Source organism: Sinocyclocheilus rhinocerous, unplaced genomic scaffold, assembly GCF_001515625.1.
Source record: "Sinocyclocheilus rhinocerous isolate Xijiao unplaced genomic scaffold, SAMN03320098_v1.1 scaffold697, whole genome shotgun sequence".
Classification (NCBI taxonomy): Eukaryota; Metazoa; Chordata; class Actinopteri; order Cypriniformes; family Cyprinidae; genus Sinocyclocheilus; species Sinocyclocheilus rhinocerous.
Window position 1 is genome coordinate 2,130,695 of NW_015664033.1, and position 27,458 is coordinate 2,158,152.

Below are 27,458 nucleotides of genomic sequence, written 5' to 3' on the forward strand. Positions count from 1 at the left end.
GTCCTAGCGCGTGCCGAACCGTGTGTGGAGAACCGTACGGTTCGATTTTTTTCCGTGAACCGTTCCACCCCTACTGTCTATGGAGGGTCAGAAAGCTCTCAGATTTCATCAAAAATATCTTAAAGCAGCACTATGTAACTTTTTCTGTGTTCAAAATTTGCAAAATGTATATAATGAGCTAGTACATCATGAATTTATCTTCCAAACCGCGTTTTTGTCTTATTTTGAATCACTACGGTACACTTATAATAAGTACTTATATTTGGACTATTGTAGCCTGACAGTACGTTCAGCCGGTTATGTCTGCTACAGGATACTTACCAAGACGGGTATTTTGAAATTTTTGTGTGAATTTGTCCAATTAAACACAATACTTCAGAGAGAGCTTAATATTTACGCACGTTCTGCGCGGGTTTGCGCGCTTCGTATGAGTGCACGCACAAATCTTCTCACTGCGCGCGCGAGCTTGAGTCCTCTGGCTCTTAAATGTTTAAACTGGCAAAGCTTAAATGAGTTTAGCTTAAACACAGATATCAACGTGTGCTGTTCAGGTATCACCTGTGTGCGCGCGCTATCAGCACCCGGGTGATCATGACAGAATAAATGACTACTCATATTCCAGCATACAGCATTCGCATTGAACAAGAGTGAATGGTTTGTCCACGTTTTTTTTTTATTGCTGTTGTTGTAATGTATTGGGAAGCCAGAATGCGCATCCATCAACAGAAACATATATTAGCCGAACCCTGTTTGTTTTACGTGTTATTTATAGTATTAACCGCTAGAGCGCCAAAAGTTACATAGTGCTGCTTTAATTTGTGTTCTGAAGATGAACAAAGGTCTTACGAGTTTGGAATGACATGAGGGTGAGTAATTAATGACAGAATTTTCATTTTTGGGTGAACTATCCTTTTAGAAGTGTCATTCTCATTCAAACTGCGGAGACATGTTTTGAGGCACGTTTTGAGTGGATTTGAATATGTACATATAATTCTAACATTCTGTCTTTGATGATGCCAGAGCAGGGGTTTTCAAACTTTAAAACAGTGTATCTGATATCTAAGATTAACACTATACACACTGATATGGCCATTTTATCACAGACCCACCCTGAGTGAACTGGAAACAATCCGCCATTGTTTCGATGCCGGAGCGGTTGTGGACAAGAATGTCTCCTAAGCGATTGAGGTGTTTTGTTCTTGGATGTAATAATGAACATAGCAGTCGTCATTTACTCCCGACATCTGAGCCACTGAAGACACAGTGGATTACATTTGTTTTTGAAGGGAATGCACCCCCGATCTATCTAAATGCGTTTATGTTCGTGCGAATCATTCGTGATCCAGCCGTGATCCACTGCTAAAGTTAACATTCTCATGAGAACGGCTCGCCACCCCACGAAAGAGAGGGGCGGGGTGAGCAGTAGCTCATTATCATTTAAAGCAACATGGACTAGAACAGCATGCTAAAAACAGAGCTGATTTTGACAAGGTAAAAAGGGTGTTGTTTTAGACTACCATTGAGAAATTTTAACCAAAGTATGTTATAGACTTTTCATTAAAACCCTTAAAGAATCATATCAACTTGTGGAAAATGAGCATCCGATGACCCCTTTAAAAAAGTCTTGTATGCTCACCAAGGCTGCACTGTAAAAGAAAAAATTCGAAATAAAAAAAATTGGTCTGTTAAAGACTATTGTTGAGAAAGCAAATGAAATTGAAGGTCTATATAAAAAATACAAAATATATTTTACGTTGCAAAAAAAAAAAAGCATGACACCCCATATTTAAGGATCAGTGTTTGTTAATAGAAACATGCTAAAGCTAATTGCTAATGCTGTGGTTCCCATTAGCTGGATGCAGGCAAAACAAAATTGCAGTGATAAAGAGAAAAGGAACAAATAGAGGGCATAATAATAAAAACACGTGAAATGAATTCAGCCACTATCTCTTTTACCCTTTTCACCCTTATTACCCCACTCGTCTTTCTCCTCCAACATGTCCCTTCTACCAGCTGGCTCTCTTTCTCAAAATTTCCCTCTATCTCGCTCTCTCAGTCCCTCTTATTCCTGCGTTTTCGTGCTCCCCTCCCCCTCTCCCAGCACTGTTTGGTCCTCGGTAGCTCTGTGGAAGATTGTAGCTCTGACACGGCATGATCTAAAAACCCACTGGCGCTTCAGAATGCTTCAGCACTCTTATATAACTGTGTGTGGATGTGTGAACTGATTCCACTGCCTAGGCTGCATACCCGTGATCTCTCCAGCAAAGAGAAGCCTGCCACTGATAGGGTCTGTGCGAATGTGTGTGCGTGCCTGTGTGTTTTGCGCATGCTGTAAATACATATGCAGATGATGCGCTGTTACTACGTCGTAGATATTTCTTTCATGATAACCCTCTGAGCTTATGCCTGCGGGTGCTTGAGAATCAGTGTGCAATTCCCTCATAATCAAATGTGCATGAATCCATACAGTAATTTTGCATGTAAGTATGCAAATGTTTGGGTCTAAAAATACAGGCATGAATATACATACGCTTTTATGTGCAGTGTTAGAACGGATGTGAACGCTGACCTGTTTTTATTTCCCCCGGTTTTCCCCGTGTCTTCATAAGCGCAGTGTGTATTTTCAATAAATGTCAATTCTTTGGTGTATCACTGAACTGCATGACGCTCTCTATGACATCACTTATGTGTCATTTCACTAATGTGGCTCCTTGGTCGAGGCTCAGATTTCTTACATAACTGTTTCAACAAGTGGTGGAGATGAGAGCATCCAAACCACAGTGTCTACTAAAGCACATGATACTAGCATAAATGTGAGGTGCATCTAAAACCCTCCGATTCAGAATGAGTCTGGAAGCTCCAGCCTTTCTTTATATATTTGCTCATAAGCATACTGTAGATCCCCAATTGTTTGGAAGAGGGTGAATTGTTGAAAAGACTTTTGTATGAGATGCCGCTTTCCGCCTCAGAGACATAGGCCTATTTCCTTTTCTCTATTGGCTGAGGCAACTTTTTTTGGACACTTGCTTTGGAGCCTAATTAGAAATGAAAAATGCTTTAACATGTATTCAGGCTGAATAGCACACTTGTATACTACTCTTACTATTTCTCCCATTGTGTCGTGTACTGCAAAAGAAGAGTTTAAGATAACTACGTTTTTAAAAATAAAATAAAAAAATCATGTTTTTTTTACGATGTTATCGTGTTTTTATTGTGTTTTATTGTGTTAGTTAGTTGTATTTTTTTTGTTATTTTTACTTAATCAAAATAAACCAACTGCAGTTTGACTGATATTAATTGGAATGCACAATAAAAAACATGATTTTTGAAAAATGTTAAAAAACGGAGTTATCTGTTTTTGCAAATGAACTCTTCAAATATTGCTGGATCTTATGACAAATTGCTTGTGATGTTTCTCATTTGTAAGTCACTTTGGATAAAAGTGTCTAGTAAAAGTAAATGTAAATATTGCAGAATCAGTAAGAGTAGTATGGTAGTGTGCTATTCCAAATTCAGCCTTAGTCTTAAATCATGAGAGTATGGTAATTATTAAAGGATAGTTCACCCAAAAAAGAAAATTCTGTCATTAATTACTCACCCTCATGTTGTTCCAAACCCGTAAGACCTTCGTTCATCTTCAGAACACAAATTAAGATATTTTTGATGAAATCCGAAATGAGGGTGAGTAATTAATGACAGAATTTTCATTTTTGGGTGAACTATCCCTTTAATGTCTTTAAAATGACATATCATTATCAAATTGCAAAAGCTAAAAATGACCAAATTTAACATTTCCCTTTGTGTTTTCAGTTAGGAAGGTTAAGTTAGTAAGCTAACAGCTTATTCTATGTGTGTAACCGATGAAGAGAAGCTATCATAAAAGATAACATGATAATGTGCTTTAATTTTTAATTTATTTAACAGGCGTAGAGAGAAGAGCGTAGGATCTTGCATGACACTGTAAAATTTAGCTACAGGGTTCCTGTAAGTCATATACAGTAGGTGATATTGGACTTTTATTTATTTTATGTGCTAAGTGCATGCTTAAAATAAATAAAAATAAATAAATAACCCATGCAAATATGAATGAAATCAATAACTGTGTCAATCAAATATCTGCGATCACGTGACCCTGAAGACTGGAGTAATGATGCTGAAAACTCATCTTTAACATAACAGGAATAAATTACATTTTATAATAGTAATAATAATAAGAAGAAGAACAAGAAGAAGAAAACAGTTATTTTAAATTGTAATAATACAGTAATATTTAAAAATATTTTTAATAATTAGAGACTTCTTTCAAAAACAATGAAAAGTCTTACTGACCCCAGACTTTTGAACAGTAGTGTAGATAACCACTTTGCAGGCCTCTATTAACAAACTTTCTGTATTACAACACACTCTTTCTAAATATCAATGCTAAAGTTCAGCTAGACAGTTCTTGCAGCAATGCATATAGGCTATCCTTCAGTGACTGCACTGCTCTTGAAGGATTCAGAAAAACTTGGTATTAAGGTTAGCTACAACACCTATTTTTCACTCATAATATACTGTTAAAAATGAGAAAACATTCATTTATTTATTGATGCATGACATCCTATCCTACGCCGCTGTATCTTCTCACTCCGTTGATCTCCCATCACTTTACTTTAACCCACAGTTGGTGACCAAAAGTACTACAGAACAGATGTCTGAGAGGATAAGACGTGCAAGGAGAAGAGAAGTAGGAAGAAGAGGAGAGAAAGTGAGAGAGACAGAAAGCTGACCTATATAAGAAAGAGGCTGAAATATTTATGGAAGTGAGTGTCCTAATTCACAAGCCACTGGGAGCGTTGCGGCCTATTCGTTCAATTGCAGCTAAGGAAAAGGACAAACACACATATGCGTTCATATACGTGCGCACACACACTTAGAAAGCGCGAGGTCTGCGGTAGTTCTCTGTCCCGTGTCGTTTTGACCACTCCTGCTCCACTAGTCCCAATGTCGGAGCCTTTCTCTGGGGGTTGTTCTTTAAACTTGTTATTATAACTATCTTTATTGCTGCATATGGGACGGCACAAGTGCTCAAAGTGCCAAGACTCACTGGCCAGGCTTTATTTGTGGAGTTTGCACGCAATGTGACCGGCTCGGCATTCACCTAGCAGCCCAAAGCGCGAGCCACGCTTGGACAGATCTGACTCAGACATGCAGACTGAGAAAGCGAATGCATCATTATGACAGTGTCAATTAAGGATGAACCGCAATGGGGTCAATCTGCCGCATAACTGCGTAATCTGCGCCGTTTAACTGCATGAGCTATAATCACAGGCTCAGTCAAGAGTCAATTACAGCAGGTCAGCCACCTGTTTGGGGTGACGCATGAAGCTTCGATAGTGAAGAAGGATCTGTACTGGGATAATTGTATGGTCTTTTATCTGATATCATCATCTTACCAATGGGTGCTTGCTTGGTTAAGTAGGTTAAACGGTTCTGACTGGATGGGCAAACACTGTGAAGGATAAGCCTGATTCCTTAGCTGTGATTCTAAGACTTTTGGCTGAACGTAACATTCTTATATATTATTATTATGGATAAATGTTACAGTCTGAGTTGATTTAAATAACATTTAAAAATGTTGTGTTATATGCTGATTTGGATCAGCAAGTGGTCATTCAGTGAGACAGAGCACAAGAAAATAGTACAAAGTGCAGGTGTATCAAGCTTTTAACTGACACAGCATTTCAAAAACGTGGTGCAAGGTGTCACAACAGCCATGTTTAGTTATTCACTGTCCGTGTTTTAGTTTGTTGTTAAAGAGTGTATTTACAACGTGACTTACCCATTCTGCATAAAGTTTACTTTAAAGGGGTCCTGTTATGCTCTTTTACAAAGTCTTGATTTTGTTTTGGGGGTGTACTAGAACAGGCTCTCATACTAGGTTGTTCGAAAAACACATTATTTTTTCACATATTTTACATTATTACAACACCTCTCTCCCCAGTCTGGCATGAACGGCTCGAATAGTTCCTGAATCAAATGAAGGCCCGCCTTCTGAAATACGAAATGTGCTGTGATTGGTTAGCTGGGCCAGTGTGTGCTGTGATTGGTTAGCTGGTCCAGTGTGTGTTGTGATTGGAGTAATGATGCAGAAATTATATACATAGAAAACATTTATTTTAAATTGTAATAATATTTCCGAATATTGCTGTTTTTATGGTATTTTTGATCAAATAAATGGTGAGTGTAAGAGACTAAAACATTAAAAAAATCGTACTAAAGCAAACTTCTGAACAGTATGTTTTATTCAAAAATTGAGGAATTATCGTCATGATGCACTTTTTTTGTTTTGTCTTCATTATTGTTCATCAGTAATTTCATTGATGACATTAACGTTTTCAAACAATCCAAAACCAGTGCAGATGGACCAGGATGTACCCTGTATAAATGGACCCTTAGACTCATTTTCCTTCTCTCTCCAGTAGTCTGCAATTGTTTTCTTGCACAACGCTTCCAGAATCTTTAATTACTCTTGGTTGTTACCATGTTGTTTCTGGTCAATTCAGGGCCTTGTTTTGATGACAGTAACTGATAGTCCTGCTTGTGAGTTTAGGATTGATGCATGTGGCTTGTTTGACACTCACTTCCCGGGTCTGCTTGCGCAGACGAAAAAAGAGTGGAAATCAATGCTCTGTGTTTACGAGGGAGCCAGTGTACTGTAACCGGGCCTAGTTGAGCCGTACTGTACGAGCTAGAGAGTCTGCCGCTGCTGAGAGTCTAAACAGAGTGAGGAAACATTCACACTCTCCCGCAGAGACAACAGACCATCCTTACGCTGCTGAACAGCATGAGAAAACCAAAGATAGGTGGAACAAAAGAAAGACTAGGAAATTACTTGAAATACAGCTCTATTGCATTCATTTTTTAAAATTCTTTTTTGCATTTTCTCCTGTGATTTTTTTTTGAGAAAATCTGCTGCATTTTCTGAAAACAATTTACAGTAAACATTGTAAAATGTGTTATATAAGATCTCATTCTAACTGGTAGCTTCTTCTTTCATGTTTTTCATTTATTGTAATTGTCATTTTTCACTGTAAAATAAAGAATAACTGTTTAAAAACAGCAGTTATAGTACAAAATTTTTATTGGTAGTTGAAATCTAAAAATATCCAATATAAGTAAGTGTATAGCCAATATAATATTTAGTATTTTAAATTATTATTACAATTTTAATATTTGATTAAATATTTAATTTAAAAATTATTATTATTATTCATTTAAACAGTGGTTAGAGTATTACATTCCTATTTGTAAATGAAAGCTAAAATAATCCACAATATTTCATACTTTTCATTATTAATAACATTTTAATAATAGATTACACTTTTAGTAAAAAAAATCAAAGATACAAACAGCAGTTAGAGTACAATCTTGTTGGCTGCTAAAAGAATCCACAATATTTTATGACAAAATGAACAAGTTACACAAAATAAATGGTGCTTAATTTCATGATATGTGTGCAATTGAAAAATGTTAATCAATTGACATGCCCTAATTTTAATTAATACAATTGTAATAGAAAATAAAAAAAGAATAACTATTTTTTAAACAGTGGTTATAGTACTACATTCTTATTTGTTGCTGAAAGGTGAAACTATACAGCATATTTAATATTTTTATTTCAATAATAAAACAATTTTAATATTTTATTTAATTATTAGCCAAGAATACATATAATTTTGTGAATAATGGGAAATCTGCAGAGTTCTGCGGGCCTGGTAATAACCTTCTCCAAACTTTTGGACTTTTTCTGTTTTTCAAAGATTGTACATGTAGGTTACATTTTTTCCCCTTTTGTTTCAGCAGTAACAGCACTTGGGCAAAAATAGCATATCTGGTACTACTTGAAATGCCTCACAGATTGAACAAGAAAGAACAAGATGGTGAGAACATGAATACTGTCACAGAAACACTAAGGAGGCACTCACGTAAGAAGTACTCTGAGGCATCTGCTTCATAATCTGTGTCTTCTGGAAAGTGATCTATCTGCTTACACAATCCTTTGAAGTTTCCTGTAACAGAGAAACATAGTTGCAGAGTTAGGTTTGCGAATTCAAACACCACATTTCCACATTCTTCTCAACAGCATTTCTGTATGGCTTTACACTTATTCGGAGGGCACCGAGGGACACAGACAGACGTTTAGACCCAGCGCACATGCACTCGGGTTGGGCTCGGCTGCTCAAACGAGCTCGAGGATGTGGTTGGGAGCGGAGGCCTGTCGCGAAGCCGCTCCAGCAGCAGCTGGTGGCGGCTTGTAAACAAGAGCAGCACAGCTGGTGAAGACCTGGAGCTGCTCCAGCCGCTGTGCTATGGGACGCTCATCTCCTAATGTTCGTTCATTAGGCGTACTGGCGTTCCAGCGCCCAGGTTCAGACACTTCTTGGCCTGCTCAGTGAGAAACCAGCCGTCTTTGAGCACTGCTCTGGCCTGTAGCGTATAACAGGCCAGTCAAGGTGAACTGGAGATGTGGGCCCGCAAACAGCAGCGATTACCGCAGCCTTTGATGTGTGTGGACATAAACAACGGGCACGGCACCAGGAACGCAGTTCCAAGCTTATGAAGTTGTTCATCCCTCCCCCCCGTTACGTCTCAGCTCACCCTCCTTCATCTCCCACTCTCTCTTTTCCGTCCTCCCATGTGTTTCTCTAATGATTTAATCAGTTTTTTTCTTCTTCATGGTGCCAGGTGTTGCTGGGGATATTTTGGCTGGGAGGTAGAACATTAGTGGCATGCTTGTGGAGACGAGATGAGAGTAGAGGCCTATCAAAGGCGCTTTCATGTAGGAGACAGATTTACACTAGTCTCTCTGCTCCATACAGTCTGTTTCACTAGGCTTTCAGGTCGAGAAGAAAGATAGCAGGCGAGCAGTACCTTCTGCTTTCGTAGGGTTAGTCTATTAGGGGTCTTTTTTTTTTTTTGGGCTGTCATTTTTAGTTTCCGTTTTGGTTTTCAAGATGACAGCGTTTGCTTAAAGAGAAGAGAATAATGCATTTTAAAAGAATACTTAGAGGTGAAGTGTGCAATTTCTGTGCAAAGCATAATGACTGTTGTCAAATCAAGCAGGTCTGTAATACCTGGAGAAAGCTATCCGTTAGCATTCCCGTTCATTTCAATGGCTGCTTATTAGCTGGAGGACATGATTTGAAATGTGGAGAAACAATTGCGTCCAGAACTGAGGAGGCATGAGCAATCACTTGAGTTGTAAAATGTCATGTGACTAATCGCACTAGAACTGAAAAAAAAACTTCATGACAATGCTGATTGGCTGATGGCAGCAAAAGAATATGCACAATCACAAATGCTTAACTAGTGACTGTCCTGAGTGTTAGTGCTGTTTTTAAGAGTCCTTCAAAAATAATTGGTCACTGGTAAAACACTGACTATATTATAATTAAATAATTGTGATCTATTTTGTCAGAATACATATATACAGTGCCTTGCGAAAGTATTCATACCTCTTCATTTTTTTCATGTTTTGTTATGTTGCTGCCTTATGTTAAATTGCTTTAAATTACTTTTTTCCCCACATCTCCATACACCATAAAGGCAAAGCAAAAAAACAGGTTTTTAACATCTTTGCAAATTTATTAAAAATAAAAAACTTAAATGATTCCATTGCATAAGTAATCATACCCTTATCTGGGACAGTTGAAATTTAGCTCAGGAGCATTCATATTGCTTGTAGATGTTACTACACTTCAAGTGAAGTTAACCTGTGGCAAATTCAATTGAATGGGTATGATTTGGAATGGCACACACATCTTAATAAAAGGTCTAACAGCTGAAAATGCATATCAGAGCAAAAACCAAGCCCTGAGGTCAAAAGAACTGCCTGTAGAGCTCAGAAACAGGTTTGCGTCAAGCCACACATCTGGGGAAGAGTTCAGAAAAAAATGTGCTTCATTGAAGGTTCACAGAACCATGTAGCCTTCATTATCCATAATGGAAGACATTTGAAACAACTAGAACACTTCCTAGAGCTGGCCTCCTGGCCAAACTGAGCAACTGATGGAGAAGGGCCTTGTCTAGACTGGTCCAATGCAGTCCAATGGAATGGAGAAACGTCACGGGCGGGGTGACGTAGAGACCAGAGAGCATCTGAAACAAGCAGAGTTAGCTTCTGATAAGTTGAAGCAAGTCGCTCACAGGGATGCAGGAAGTATGGCAACGAGACGCAGCGTCTTGTTCCCTCGGGGAACTAGGGTTAGTTGAGTTACCAACCGGGCAGTTAACTGGGAGCAGCTGACGATTTCCGCATCATAAAGTGAACACAATCCACTTCAAGGAGTACAGTTTCCTCGTGTAGGGAGCTCTGGAGTGGATTATGGTCTCAACAACCTCAGTTAAGAGACCGAAAGCTATGAGATATGCCTCCTCAGAGACCACACCCTCAATTTCCACGACTCCGGGTGGGGGTGATATATGAGATAGAAAGTCCCTCGTAATGGGAATCTCCCATGGAGGGCCATCTAGAAGGGCCACTAGGTCTGAGAACCATGCTTGGCCCGGCCAGAACAGAGCTACTAGCAGTAGACGAATTCTGTCTTGGCGCACTCTCTCCAGAACTCCCGGGAGCAGAACAATCGGGGGAAAAACATACAGACGCGGCCTCGGCCACATCTGTACCATAGCGTCCAGTCAAGAGGAGCTGGGTGAGTAAGGGAGAACCAGAGGGGACAATGTGAGGTCTCTCGAGACGGAAACAAGTCCACTTGTTCCATATCTGCTCCACCACATCGGGGTGGAGTCTTCATTCCCCGGGCCTCAGCCCCTGTCTCGACAGGAAGTCTGCTCCCATATTGAGATGCCCAGGGATGTAAACTGCTCTCAGCCAACATCTCCAGGCAATTTATGTGCCATGTAAGATGGTGACCTCCCCACTGACCCAGGCGGAGTGGCCACTCATGACCGTTCTCCAGCCCGTGAGGGAGGCAGCACTGGGCCTGTGAAAGGAACCATGGTTTATGTCTAAGGCATGGTCCTGAGCCACCACTGCAAGGGTCTCATGTACAGCAGGCCAAAAGATATCACGTTGGACGCAGCTGCCATCAAACCCAACAGTCTCTGAAACTGTATGACAGTGAGTGACTGGCCTTCTCTCACTCTCTTGACTGCCGTGAGGATCGACTCGAACCGAGCAGGAGACAGACGTACCTGCATCGTGGTAGAATCCCACACTACACTTAGATAAGTGGTCCTCTGTACTGGAGAAAGCACACTTTTCTTTGCGTTTAGTCTTAACCCCAACCATTTCATGTGAGCAAGGACGACATCTCGATGCCGAACCGCTACCTGCTCTGTATCAACCAATCGTCGATATAATTTAGTATGTGGATGCCCTGGAGTCGCAGAGGAGCCCGAGCAGCATCCACATACTTGGTGAAAGTGTGGGGTGAGAGTGCAAGGCCAAACGGAAGAACCCGATATTGGTAAGCTTAGCCCCTGAAAGCAAACCTCAAGAACTTCCTGTGCTGAGGAAGGATGGATATATGGAATTATGCGTCTTTCAGATCTATTGTGACAAACCAGTCCTCGGACCTGATTTGAGCATTTTGAACTTGAGTTGAACTTGGACTTCCCCTGAAGGCGAACAAGATTCTCTGGTTTGATGAACCTCAGTTCCAAGCATAATGCTTGAAGGAAACCAGGCACTGCTCATCACCTGCAGAGTACCATCCAAAAAGTAAAGTGTGCTGGTAGCAGCCTCATGATGTAGGGCTGTTTTTCAGCGGCAGGGACTGAGGGACTCGTCAGAGTAGAAGAAAAGCTTAATGCACCAAAATATTGAGATAGCCTTAATGAAAACCTAGTCCAGAGCATTTAGAGCTTCAGACTGGGCAGAAAGTTTACCTTCCAACAGTACAATGAACCTAAGCACAGCAAGAGTGGCCTATAAACAACTCTGTGAATGTCCTTGTGTGGCCCAGCCACAGCCTGGGATTGAACCCAATCAAATATTTCTGGAGAAACCTGAAAATGTGCGTCTGCCCCCATCCAACCTGACAGAGCTTGAGAGGTGAAGAGATGAGGAGAAGAATGGCAGATAATTGCCAAATGCTGATGTGCAAAGCTTGTCGCATCATACCCAAAAACACTTGAGGCTTTTAAGGTGCTTCAGCTAAGTAATGAGTTTCAATACTTATGCAATGTACTTATTTCAGTTTTTTATTTTTGATCAATTTACAAAGTTGTGACAGTTCTGTTTTTGCTTTGTCATTATGGTGTATGAAGTGTAGATTGATGTGGAAAAAAAGTAATTTAAAGCAGTTTAACATAAGTCTGCAACATAACAAAATGTGAAATAACTGAAGGGGTATGAATACTTTCGCAAGGCACTATATATATACATAGGGATACTTTACCCAAAATAAAAATTGTCATGCTGTCAATCCAAATCTGAATCTTTATCTGTTTTTGTCCATACAGTGAAAGTCAATGAGGTCCAAACAACATTGAGACATTCTTAAAATATTGTCTTTTGTATTCCTGACTCATACAGGTTTGGAAGGATAATGAATTCAAGATATATTGAATTCAAGTATATAATGAATTAAAGAAAATGATGACTGAATGATAATTTTCAGGTGAACTATCCCTTTAACTGTCCCGTCTTAGGAGTCTCAACGTAAAAAAGCTGAAAAGGTTTGCTGATAGATTTTTATAGCAGTACCAGCCTTTTACTCTGTTGGATTTGTCAGTTATTGCATTTTATGCAGCTCAAAGCTATTTGAGGTTGGCTTTAATGCAATAAATGAATAATATGCATGCTCAAATATAGTGAATGGCATTATGATTAGATTGATTCAAGGCTTTAGTCAGGGGTTCTGTGGGAAGCCTAACACAAACACAGTGTTGTGTGAGACACCTCTTAATCATCCAAGGATCAGATATGCAAGTGCTGAGTATGTATGTTTGTGTATTTGTGATGTTCATTGCTCTGCTTCACCTTCCTGTGCTTTGGCTCACAATCAAACATTGCACATTGATTTCTATCAGTGAGCTCTGCGGCAATTAGCTGGAGCAGGAGTGGGAGAAGAGAGAGAGAGACAGAGAGAGAAGGTGAAGATGAAAGGGAAGAACAGGACAGAGAAGGAAGAACCGAACAAAAAATACAAACATAAAATGAAAGAGAAAAGGTATCCTCGAGGTAAAACAGAGAATAAGATACAGTGCATATTGATACTGTAAACAGTTATATCTCAAAAGTACAAATCTTCTCATGTCTGCAATGTTCCGTACTGTAGGCCCTTTGTGTCCAAATACATATAATAATACTGTTTTAGTATCTTCAAATTTCATGTCTTTAATATCAGAAGAGAAACATGAAAATATGACTGTCAATCAGTTTTTAAATATTTTCATCTTTTCTAATTCAGCTATGCTGATGTATTTCACATATAGACAAATGTTCACTTCCAAAAATTGTTTTTGACTTGTTTTCTAGTACTTAAATCATGTTTTCTATAAATCAAAATATTTCTGAGAACCAAAATGACAGAAGATATTAAGTCTTGTATTCTGTAAAATGTTAAGCTTAAAGTAAGAATGCCAGTGGGGTCACAATAATAAACTTACCTTCTTTTTGAATTAAGTTTATTTTTCTTACCCTTTTGGCAGATTTTTTTTTCTTTAAGTTTAAACATTTAATTTTGGTAAATTTTTCAGAAAACAATACTTAATATTTTATGTCATGTTGCTTGTATCTTGATTTATGAATGTTTAGACATATATATTGGAAAACAAGACAAAAATACTAAATATAAAAATCATTTTTTGCAGTGTTGGAGTACAATGACAAATGGGCTAATTCATGAAATGGTTTCACCATTTTGAATTTGGTGTGTCAACTAAAAAATGCTGCATCTTATTCACATGCCACCCACAATGCCATTACTATATTTGCTGAAAATGCACTATGCTCTATTTAAATTAAGTCATTGTGTTCAAGGCAAACACACCCCCTTTCTATGGAAATTAAGCACATTAAAGACTGTGCCTTCACAAAACACAACTTTTATAAAACTATATTTGGTATTTGCCTGGTGCAATTAATATTGCATGCGGAAAATTGTTTTGTGCATGTTTACTGATTATTGTAGCAGTTATTGATCAAATAATAATCAAATGGCCATATATGTAGACGTGCAATGCAGTCAGTTTTCAAGACCTGATTTAGATGCCTTAACTGTGGAATCCTTATGTTCCGCCCATAATTACTTTAGCAAAAAATAGTTTAAATGGAGGAAAGCCATGCTTTAGCATGTATATCAAAGACTTCATGAAGACTTCATAAAATGATACAGACATTACAGTCATGAATTAAATGTCTATCACTAGCAAAGTTGAATCTGTTCACCTTCCTGTACTAAGGGCTGAAGAAGCCCATGATCTGCATCACAGATATAGGGACAGAGTCCATCTTATTTAATCACTGTAATGGCTGAGAGGGGTCGTCGTACCCATCCCATCTCGTGACGTGTAAATGAGCTATGCATTGCCCTCCTGCTTCAGCTCCTCATAAAGCATGCAATTATCATTATGCTTAAGGGGAGGGGGTCAGGAATGAAGAGAGAGAGAGAGAGAGAGGGATTGGTATGGAGGGAAGACAGCAAATTTATGAGTGCTTGTGCGGCAGAAACCCCCGGTCAGCCCACGCACCAGGCTTTCCCAGTCGCCATCAGTCGATGAACCTCCATCTCTTGTGTTCTCCATTTCCTAGCTATTTCTCTCTGCTCATGTCAGTGGATATTCGGTTTCCATAGACACTACCTGAGAACTGAGGCTGCTTGGGTACAATCACATGTATGTGGGTGTTTCTTCAACTACATGCATTTTTATGTCCCAGAGGTGGATTTTCATCAAAATATCAGATTTCTTATGGCAGTAACCATCTTGAAAACTTTAGCATGCATTTATTTTTGATTATTTTTCAAATGTATTTTATATATATAATTTTTTTTTATAATTTCAGCTTTAACTATGAATTAAATATGAAAAGTACTACATCATTATATTTTTAATGCTATGATGATCTAAACAAAAGGCCACAACAAAGATAAAATTTTCCAATACTGTGAAAATATTTTATAGTGTAGAATGAAATGCTAGCCATGAAATGAACCTAAGCAAGAAAAAAGACTTAGCCAGTTGTGGCGAGTATCCCGAGTCCAGATTAGCGTCGCCCTGGAAACGCCGCTGCCACACTGATCACCGAAGCACAACACCTGTGCGTGATGAGTGGCGCACCTGGAGCTCGTTCCCGCTGGCCTTAAAAGCCAGGAGAAGAGACACCAGCGGGAAGGCACCCCGGAGCTCCAGGCGACATTAATGCTTGTTTCTCCTTGTTCACAGACTCCGAAGGCACCCCGGGAGAGGGATCTGCACCACGGCACTTCACCCCACGAGCACCACGCTGAGACGGGCACCGAGCACCATTCATCAGAGCACGTGTGATCAGTGTGTGGGCAATAAATCACCCTCCGGGGCTCTTTCGATCAGTACCGAGTCTGTGTTCTCATTCACCCCGCGACACAGTGAAGTCCAAAATCTAAAAAAAATCACATCAAACGAAAATGACGAAAATGGTGAAATTCTTCTTTGATGCACACACATGTCCATTGTTGGATATTGACAGTGAACAAATTAAACTAGTTAGAGTGCACAAAACGTGTTTTAAGGGTTCACAGATCAAGTGCTCATAGCTGGAAAAAAAACATACAAATAAATGAAATTAGTTTTAAATGTCAAAAAAAAGATGAACCCTGTTTTTTTGAGAGATTATGCATTTTATTAATGAATGCAGTTGATGTCGAGATGTGAAGTCAATTCCAGCGCACTCTCCCTACAGCAATGTTTTCATTCTGTGCTCAAGCCACTGGAGCATTTACGCACCTTCCCCCCGGTCTTCTCTCATCCGTCTCTCTGAGTAAGTGCTGGATTGTAAGGCTGTGCTGCGTGGGATTTACTGCTGGTTAAAGTGGGACAATTTCTCCCTGCTGAAACTCCTCGCTATTCATCCCTTTACTTTTTCCTTCCCCTTTCTCTCAATTATGCTCATTTAATTCAAAACAAGCCCTGAGTTCATTTCAGTTCAAAATGAAGGTTTATAGATTGCTTAAAAATATTTATTTTGGCGAAATGGCAATTGCCAACATGGCCATTGATAGGCAGTTTTGCTTGAAAAAGACCAGCATATAGTCTGGTATGACCTAGTATGACTTCTTAACTAACCCTAACCAAGCAAGACATACATATCTCTCTCTTTATCGCTCTCTCTCTCTCTTATATAGATAGATAGATAGATAGAAAGATACAAAATATTGTATATTTTGAAATATATGGTCTTGGTCCCCAATCTGGTATGCTTCTTAACTAGCTTATCCAGGCAAGACATCTTTGGTCAACCAGTATCATTAGAAATGCCATGCTTATTAACCAGCTTCACCAGCTAAGTATTGCCACATGTTGGACCAGCACTAACCAGTATAAACTAGATTTAAGCTGGTGTTTTCAGCAGGATGTCTACTGAAAAAATATAAACTCAGTAACTATGCTGTCCTCCCTCTTTTGTCCTCATTGTTTCATTCTCCCTTTTTATTCCTTTCAGCTTCTTAGAGACAAATGACCGCTGAGAAATCATAAAGCTCATTGGCCAACGATGGCAGCTTACTGCATGGAAAAAAATGTGATTTTTACTTTAATTGTAATCTTTATCTTCCCATGCTTTTCCCTTCCGCACAATTTCCATTCAGTGTGAAAGATTACAGAGGGATTATTAAAGGTAATTGGGAGCATTCTCCTGCAGTCCTCCTCCCTTCTCATCTCCACCCTTCATGCAGCTCATTAGATATCTGAAGTCGCCCTCCCTATTAAGTCAGTGTCACTACGCAGCCCTTCTCACTCACGGTATGTGAGCGTGTATGCGTTAATGGTCAGAAAACAATAACTGACCCCTTTCACAGCTCTTTTTCTCTTGCTGGAGAAGGATGTTCGCACAGTCCCTCGCCTGTCACCGACCCCTCTGCGGCCGCTGTCCTATCATCGTCCGCTCGACTAAAGACAGGCATGCAGAAGAGCCGCCCACATGCTGCTCCCCTCGAACAGTGATGTCATCCCTTCAGCTGAAGAGAAAATCAATGCCATTGCCCACACAGTTAAAGACAGAGCTGAAGAGGGTTCGTGTGTGTATGTATTTGATGTGTTTGTGTGTGTGAGTGTGTGTAGGGGGTGTCAATCAGCTCAGCTCAGTTCAGCTCGGTGGAGGAGCAGGCCAGATTTTTTTTTTCTCTGTGAGAGGAAAAGCCAGCAGACTCCACCCCATCTCATCTTTTTTACTGGCCTGCTGCAGGTGGGAGTAATAGTTTCAGAAAGTTTACCAGCAGCCTCGTGAGCCATGCATTATTAGTCTGAGTTTCCATGGTTACAGTTTAGGCCTTTTAGATGGTTATATCAAATGGATATCTAAGCCTAACATGAGAAAAAAAAAACAGATGTCCCATATATTTGGAAAAAAATTTATGTACTTTTTTACTTACAAATTGTAATCCGTTACTGATTCAAAATTACATGACAAAGTTGTAGTTAGTAACGTAATCCATTACATTACATCAAATAAAAATATATTAGGTGAAAGAGGATTAGAGTTTTTGTGAATTTGTGCATTTTAATGTGTTTGAAAAACAAACGCCTTCCAAAGTAATACATGGTAAAATAAAGTAAAATACGCCTGAGTGATAATTTTAAATAAAAATGAATATGTTTATCAGTAGTTGATGCAATGTTGAAACACTTCTTAAACCTGCTTTGTAGCCCCCTAAAATAAAACACTTACTGAAAAAATGAAATATTTAATTTATTTACCTGCATGTCATGTGTCCACAACCAATGTCAGAGAACCGTGAACATGCAAATGTGATACTTTATTATTCAAATATTTATGTTAAAATCTCAGGGGTACTTCAAATAAAAATATAATAGGTGAAAAAGGATCAGATGACAAAAAAATTGTGAATTTGTGCATTTTAATGTGTTTGAAAAACAAACGCCTTCCAAAGTAATACATGGTAAAATAAAGTAAAATACGCCTGAGTGATAATTTTAAATAAAAATGAATATGTTTATCAGTAGTTGATGCAATGTTGAAACACTTCTTAAACCTGCTTTGTAGCCACCTGACTAATCGACTGATCTCTGTGTGAAGGTAAAAAAAATATTAAATTATATTGGCAATATAAATATTTCCAGTCTGAAATTTCCAGTGTGAATGTCCACAAAACTGGAAGGCTTTCTGAACTGTACGCGGTTGGCTTACAACCGCTACAAAACCTAAAAGATGAAAAAGAGGAATTAGAATTAGGGAGATTCAATAATTTATGAATCATTTATTGCTATTGCGTGAATAATATGTAATCATGTAATCATTAAAAAATATGAGTATTTTAAAATGTAATATTATCTAATTACAAGTATTAAAATGTTTGGAATCTGATTATAATCCAGATTACATGTAATCAGTTACTACCCGGCACTGTCTCCAAAACAGGCCAAGCTGGGGTTATTCTGACATAGTTTAGTAGGTTTAGCCGGCCCTCAACCTGTTTAAAACCATCAAAACAGACCAGACTAACCAGCATGCTCAGGCAGGGAGACATCTAACCTTCTTAGACTTGTTTTTTTTTCGGCAGGAAATCCACTGAACAATATGAATGTTGCCTTACTTTGGCTAAAGAGCCTCTAATGTTCGTACTATATCTTAATAACCACAGACTTTATACCAAAACCACAGCGAGGTGTAGCGAGCACGCCATGGTTACTCTTGCCCTCGGTGATGGGGATGGATGGGTATGGGGTTAATATCTGCTGGTAGTGTGCTAACGATATGGCTTTAATTAACGACAGTGGCAGCATAAGGCACAACAGACATAATCGGTGTATTCATCTTAATAATCACCGGTTATTAATCTCAATAATCCTGCTAGTGAGGTGCGCGCTGGAGTACATCGCCAGGAGAGCTCTGCTTGCACCAGTCCCAGCAGGTGCTCTGTCTGTGTGTGCATGTGCTCTGGCATAAATAATGATGCTGGATTGGTGTAAAGGTGGTGTGTGTTTTGGACCGTACCAGGTTAGGTACTAACCTGCTTCAAAAAATGGATGCTCAGTAAATGGTATAGCCATTTTCCTGGTGGTAAAACAGCTGAAACCAGCTTCGGATGAACTCGCTGGTTAAAGCTTTGGTCATTTATTAGCCTGTCCAACTTGATTTAGGTGGTTGATTAGATGGATTACCAACCAGTAGGGCTGGGATCAACCTGGTTATACACAGCTTAAATTGTTTGACCAGTTAACTACCTTAAACAGGTATGGCTTGGTTTTTTTTCCCAGCAGGTTTATTACTTATATTATCTTGCATGAAGTTTTTCCATATGAATCATATGTGTGAAACATCAGTTTAGTGGTATATACAGGTTAGTTTTTTAAGGATTCAGGCAAATGTATATAATTCTTAGTGCTGTCGATTTGATTAAATAATTAAGTATATATCAATATTTGCTGAGAAAGCCCCTAAATTGTGAAAGCATTGAACATACATCACAAAAAAGTGTCTTTAGAAGTCATAGCATTTGTTTTATTTGCAGTCAACATGTCTATCACAGCTATTCATTTTGTAATATAATTGGACATTGTTAGACTGTTCACACAGGACACCATGTTGTATTCCTGTATTTTTTTTTAAAATAAATTGCTCATCTATGCATACATGCAAATGGACATCTTTGGCCACTGCATCATGTTTCATGCTTTTTAGTTTCACTGTTCTTTTTAAAAAGAGTTAAGAAAAAGTATTTTCCTCTCTTCATTTCGTTATGCACTATATTTGAATGCAAGAAAGTTTTACCAGACGGAGTCTTTTAGTCATTCTCTGTTGAATGTCTCAGAGGTAGGACAATTGTACAATAGTTATTTTACACATAGATCAGGACACATGATTAATTTTTTGCATTTTTATTTTTATATATTTTTTTTTCATTGACTTCTGTTAATTAAGATTGGCTAATCATATATTAACTGTAAATGCTTGGTTTGGTTTGTTTTGGCTTGTTTTTATAAAAATATAATAATAATAATAATAATTCATTACATTTATATAGCGCTTTTCTGGGCACTCAAAGCGCTTTACATTGTCAGGGGGATCTCCTCGTCCACTTCATTTCGTTATGCACTATATTTGAATGCAAGAAAGTTTTACGAGACGGAGTCTTTTAGTCATTCTCTGTTGAATTTCTCAGAGGTAGGACAATTGTACAATAGTTATTTTACACATAGATCAGGACACATGATTAATTTTTTGCATTTTTATTTTTATATATATTTTTTTCATTGACTTCTGTTAATTAAGATTGGCTAATCATATATTAACTGTAAATGCTTGGTTTGGTTTGTTTTGGCTTGTTTTTATAAAAATATAATAATAATAATAATAATTCATTACATTTATATAGCGCTTTTCTGGGCACTCAAAGCGCTTTACATTGTCAGGGGGATCTCCTCGTCCACCAAAGTATATAACTGACCTCTAAATTCCTTCCTAGATTTAACTATAGAGAGAAAGGGAAGAGTTAGTGTGCAAAGTAGGTGAAGATCAGAAGAAATGGGCTGCAATTTCCAACCCTTTTGGATGAAATGCTCCTTGTGTGCTCCTCCTGAACTGTCAGCCTTTAAGTTCCGAAACAAATGTGTCTTTGGAATGTTTAGACTGATTTGCAGTGCTAACACAAGCATACAAACACACACCACACACACACAACCTGTCAGTATTTGTGTTGACTTTTTGAGGATCAGAGATCCCTGGGCATTAGCTTTGATGCTTAGCTAAAAGAGGCCTGCACCTCACAGTCATTTTTCTATCGCTCCATCACCACAGTGTTCTCTCTATCTGCACACACACATATATCACCTCTTTCTCTGCCCATCCCCCTTCCCCTGGCGGACCTCCTTTCTCTGCCAAACTTGATTTTAAGCTCTTTTTCCTTCCCTTTCTCATATGACCTCTTTTTTCTTTTTCAGTTATGTCACATATCAGCTTCCTCTCGTGTACATTTCTAACCCCACCCTCCCCCTCGCGTCTCCACCTGCCCCTCATGTTGGTGACAGCGTGTGAAGTGTGTGAATTGCTGATGTTCTTTCTCAACCAAAGCTTATAAATTCCTAAAATGCAGCAAATACAAAACGGGCTACTCTGGGACTGCAGTCAAGAGTATCTGACCCAGCTGAAATTCACATCAAAGCTATAGAGATGATCCTTCACTCTTTCCCTCCACTGTAGAGCTAATCTAAGACTCCAGACCGGTTACCAAGAACCAGGTCGTCAGAACTGACAGGATGCTCAAGTAAAGAACGAGAGGAAGAGGAAAAGCAATGGTGGCAAGAGAAGGAGAGATGGAAAGAATGTTTAGGAGAAGAGTATGCTAGATTGGATGGCAGAGAGCAAACGACAAAGTGGGAAAAGTAGAGATTTCAGAGAAAGGTTAAAGCAAAAAAAGATCTCACAAATGAAAATTGACAATCAGTGTCAAGGGAGTAGTCGAACTCTAGGCATTCCCATGTAAACTGGAATGTGCCAAAATATATCATATAAAAAAATTTATATATAAAGAATAAATAAGCTTTCCATTTATATATGGTTTGTTAGGATAGGACAATATTTGGATATAACTATATATAACTTGAGATACAACTATTTGAAAATCTGGATTCTGAATATGCCAAAAAATCTAAATATTAAAGGGGTCATATGATGCGATTTAAATTTTTCCTTTCATAAACACATTTCATTACACCAAATACACAAAATAATGTTCTTTTTAGCAGCATCATATGACCCCTTTAAGAAAATCGCCTTAAAATTGTCCAAATGAAGTTCTTAGCAATGCATATTACTAATAAAAAATTAAGTTTTGAATATTTTTAGGTAGGAAATTTACAAAATATCTTCATGGAACATGATTTTAATATCCTAATGATTTTTGGCATAAAAGAAAAATCAATAAATTTGACCCATACAATGTGTATTGTTGGCTATTGCTACAAATATACCCCAGCGACTTAAGACTGGTTTTGTGGTCCAGGGTCACATATTGATTTAATTATAAAAATAAGATTTAAGCTGAAAATTGAATCTGGGTCTGCTTGCATGCAAAATATAAACAGTAGTTCTTTCAGAGTAAAACTCTAGTGCAGAGTATTTAAAAAGTATTTTTTCCATGTCTCATCTCATGTAAAGTACCAAGTGAGCCAGGACGGTCACTGGTGGCCCTCAAAAATAGGTGTGTGAACCGTGTCTCTGGTTAGTGACTCCTAAGCCAGCTTATTCCTTTCTGTTTCTCCTGAACATGCATATAAACGAGAGAAGAGGGAACTGTGAAGAGCTTAGACTTCAGATGTCACCCTGTCTATTTACCGCACATGGTGCCGCTAGTAGGACAACAGTTGTTCTTATCCTAGTTTCCAGGCAAACTTTTTTTTGGGTCATCCTCAATTCATTTTTCACCTTCAAGAAAAGCGCAGAGAACAGAACAGAACTCCGAATGAATGATATGGACAGATTCATTAAACAAAGGACCGCAGGACCCACATGTGAATGAGAAACTTTTGAGAGGCCAGTATAGATGTGGAGTATTTGCATGTTTCTTCACCAAACTATAGGAAAGACAATACACAATAAAACCGGGTGAGGGGTGATGGGGTTAAAACATGTGAATGAGCTCATGGAGAGAGAGAGGAAAAGGAGAATAGAGAGGAAAGGAGAGGAGAGGAATGGGGCGTACAGCCAATGGGGCCTGGAGGGCATTCTAAAAACAGCTGGTCAAAGATCTGCATGTGCTGTTCTTTTCTCGCCTCTCTCTTCTCTTTCTCCTTCTCTCGGTGTCTATATCAGGCTGCGGCACACCGTGTTCATGCCGCCTGAAAGGTGTTTAATCCCACATACACACTAGGAAAACAATCATTTCTTAATCTGTATTTTTGCCTTGTTTTCCAGTAAACACATCCAAGCCTCCTTAAAACAAAATACACACTTGAAACAAAATCTTGAGCTAAGTTTATTTTTCCTGCTCCAAAGGCAGTTTTTTTCTTGTTTTAAGATTAAACCACATTAATTTTGTTAGATTTATGCAAATATCTCATGCAGCTTTGAGCTTTGCTTTTGGTGATGATTTTTTGCAGCACACTACGCAAGTCCTGATTTACCACATATCTGAATTTTGACTGAGTTAAAGAATGATGTGACGAGTCCTATAGGAGATTATTTACCAAACTTTAAATCTGCACTTGATCAATGACACAGATCTATGAAAATCAGATACAAAAAAAAAACTAAACTAATTTTACATTTCCTTAAGAGAATACCATACCATACTCTGGTTCTGCATCATTTACTCACCCTCATATTCCAAACCTGTAGGACTTACTTTCTTCTAAAAATACAAAAGAATATTTGTTGGACCAGACCAAACAAAAGTGATTTTTTTCCCCAAAATATCTTCTTTTGTCTGTCTTCACAGAAAAAGGATAATTACATAAGCCTTGTTCAGACTGTCGGTCCAAATCTGATTTTTGTTCATATCATATACTCTGGTTTAAAGTTTTCACTGTCCACACTGTGTACCACATCTGTTCAGATCTGATTTGTGTGTCCATGGCAGGTTTTCTATGGCAATTGGTATGCCTATGCCTATGCTAAAAGCAATAACAGCAATACAGTTTGCAAAACAGATGTTGTCTTACATTGTGACAACATGTTGCTGTTGTGCTAGATTATATTTTGTCTTATGATGCAGTGGCAGAAACATAGGCAGCTGGAATGCGAGGCTTTATTCCATGCTGCCGTCTCCACTGGTCTCAAAACTCAAAGAGGTGTGTAGAGCAGCAGTATAATTGTCATTTTACGCTTGACTTTCACTTCACAACCCAACCTTGTTTTCTACAAACAACGTTTGATGTGTTTATGTTTTACGTGGCGTGAGAAAGTGACATAGGCAAAAAAGCTACACAAAATCCGATCTGAGCTGTTAGACTGAAACGGATTTCCAGAAATGAGATTTGAAATTGATATGTAAAAATCAGATTTCACATGATTTTTTTGCCATTCGGACTTGCTAAATATGATCGGATTCCTATTGGATAGGCACAAAAATTGGATTTGGACTGACAGTCTGAACAAGGCTAAATGATTAATTTTTCATGACATTTTTGTCTGCACTGTCCCTTTAATATGGAAGGCTGTTTCTGCCAAGGGATAAAAATAAATAAACAAATAAAAAAGATATATTGCCAGATATGAAGTCAGAATTGTGAGATATAAAGTTGCAATTACCTATTTAGTTTTTACTTACTTGCTTATTTGTTTGGAATTCTGAGTTTACCTCACCAGGGAATAAAGATAAAAAAAAATGTAACTGTGACTTTTTAATTTCACAATTCTGATTTATATCAGAATTGTGAGATATAAACTTGTTTGACTATATCTAACATTTATGCAAGGTACAAAAGTTGTAACTGTGAGATATTAACTTAGAATTGCTAAAATTCAGAATTGTGAGAAGTTGCAGTTACCTTTTATTTGTATATTTATTTATTTATTTATTTTATGCAGAAACAAGCTTCTATACTTTAAGCATGCAAACAGCTGTAGAAAACAACAACAACTGGAATTCAATTTTATGATGACATCAACTCTATTGTCTACATTTTGAATGTCTATTATAAATATTCTATCAATGTAAACACATCTTCTTTAAATAGTATAAAATTTAAGGGGAAAAAATACAATTATCTGCAAATCAAAAGGTTCTATGTTAAGCAGTATGGCCTGAATTAATTGAAGTCAAACACTTTGCACTTTAACAAACTCTTACCAGAATGTTTGAGGAATATCAATACATTGCTATCTTGCACTTATTGTAAATTATATTTACACATATCTATTCTAATTCTACAGAAATGTGTGTAATATTACCTTTTTGTCATGCAGATGAGGTGGTCAAAGGGAAAACACACACATGCTTAGCTCTGAAAACACATGGTTCATAGGGGGTGTGTTCACACTTCCGTTGCACAGCGTGTGTACACGTGTGTGCAGGCTCACTGCAGTGCATGCTTTGTAAAACACACCGAGTGACTGAGGCTGGGCTGCTCTCATTAACACAGCCACTGGCCAGCCAAGAACTCTCACCGACCAGGTGCTAATTTGATTTAGCTCACAGCGGCCATTCCTCTACCACTGAGACACAGCCCGTCAAACCTGCTCCTCTATTCTAATATCACAAATCTACAGGCCATATAAGACATGCTTACACATTTACAGACGTGAATAAATAACACCTATTATTATGGACTCCCAATTGTACTTTCCCTAACAAGAAAGTACCATGGCAATACTATTTTTTTTAACATGTACAATGGTAATCAAATTTATTTTATTTTATTATTTTTTTGGATATGTTCTATAGAAGTACCATCTCATATTTTTAATCTTCTATTCATTGTTAGTAGATGTAGATTTCACCCTTTCGTTCATTCATTCATTCATTCATTCATTCATTCATTCATTCATTCACTCATTCATTCATTCATTCACTCATTATATTAGTTACCTAGTTAATGCATCTGTATCATTTAAAAGCATTTACTGGTGTAAAATCATTTACTCATGTTTTATAATATTCCAAGCATAAAAAAAACAAACAAACTACAATTAATTTGTAGACGTTTACATTTAATTGTAGTTCATTCGGGTGTTATGTACACTACCATTCAAAATACTTTTTCATTGTTATATTGTTATATATTTATTTGAAATATTTCTATTTCAAACAAATGCTGTTCCTTTAAACTTTCTATTCTGAAAAATCTCAAAATTAACATCCATTTTTCATTATAATGCTGTGATGTCTAGATTTACTTGTAGCATTTAAAATGACAGATTTTAGCTTTTAGCATTTTATTTTTAATTTAATTAAATTCACTACCATTCAGAACTTTGTGGTCAGTAAGACTTATATTCAGCGAGAATGAAATAAATTGATAAAACGTTACAGTAAAAATATTAAAAATGTTACAAAAGACTCCTATTTCAAATAAATGCTGTTCTTTTCAACTTGATATTCATCAAAGAATCCTGAAAATATGTTATCATTTTTTATTTCCACAAAAATATAAAGCAGAACAGCTGTTTTCTACATGGATCATGTGACACTGAAGATTTCGCTTTGCCATCACATGAATAAATAACATTTTAAAATATATTCAAATAGAAAACTATAATATTTTACAATATTACTGTTTTACTGTAATTTTGGTCACATAAATGAAGCCTCCATGAACATAAACATCAAAAATATTAAAAATACTTACCGATCCCAAACTTTTGAACAGTATTGCGAGTGCATTTTAGTTTGGTTTAGTTTCTCCCAGTTTGTATTTTTATCTTAATATGCAGTGGAGGAGCGACTGAGTACCAAATTGCACCATTCAGTAACATCAGCTTCTGAAAGCGTTCCCATAGAGTGCTGGAAGCATTCGGACCCGCTGCGGCCCTTACCAATATTGATATACATCATCTTGGTGAGGAATAGCTTGAGCTATCATCGTTAAAATGTGCACAGTTAGCGCAGGCACCTACCGAGTCCCATAAATCGCCATTTAAAACAGCCAGCCTTGGATCACACTGAGGGCTCTACTCATATGTAAATCAGCTGGATCTCCAGCCTCCTTGAATAGCAGCAGGTATAGGCTAAAGCATGGATCTGCTGAACTGCTTTTATTAGTGACCATAAAAGATCACAAATCAAAGGCAATTGATGTTGCTGTGTCCCTAGATGATAAAGATTACTGTAAAAGCAGCCACCCAAAGAAAAAGAGGAGTAGAGGGAAAGAAGGGAGACGTCATGCGAGTGTGAATGAAAAAGAAGGGAGGGAGGGTGAGAGAGAAGTATATTTTATATACTTTATATTTATTTATATATTTACCCCACAATCTGTCAAGCACATCTTACCAGCAAACATACACTCATTCACATCCTTCTCTTCACTCTCTGAGGCAGAAGTCTCCAAACTCATCCTTTCTAATCATCCTACTACTTGTCCGCTTGATCCTATTCCATCTCATCTCCTTCAAGCCATTTCTCCTGCAGATGTAACTGCACTCACTCACATCATTAACACATCCCTTCACACTGGTGTTTTTCCGCCAGTATTTAGGCAGGCTCGTATAACCCCGCTACTTAAGAAACCTACCCTTAGCCCATCTCTTTTAGAGAACTACAGACCAGTTTCCCTTCTACCTTTCATTGCAAAAACACTTGAACGAGTTGTGTTCAACCAAGTCTCAGCCTTTCTCACACAGAACAACCTCCTCGACA

The 27,458-nt window shown here is 38.0% G+C and overlaps 1 protein-coding gene across 1 annotated transcript in view; it reads right to left on the bottom strand.

The window, feature by feature from the left end:
• Positions 1–27,458, bottom strand: part of LOC107729558 (voltage-dependent calcium channel gamma-2 subunit-like) — a 73,066-nt gene that overhangs the window by 21,065 nt on the left and 24,543 nt on the right. The window contains exon 2 of the mRNA XM_016540124.1: positions 7,968–8,051. Within this exon, the coding sequence (XP_016395610.1) occupies positions 7,968–8,051 (84 nt within the window). The remainder of the gene's footprint in view (positions 1–7,967; positions 8,052–27,458) is intronic.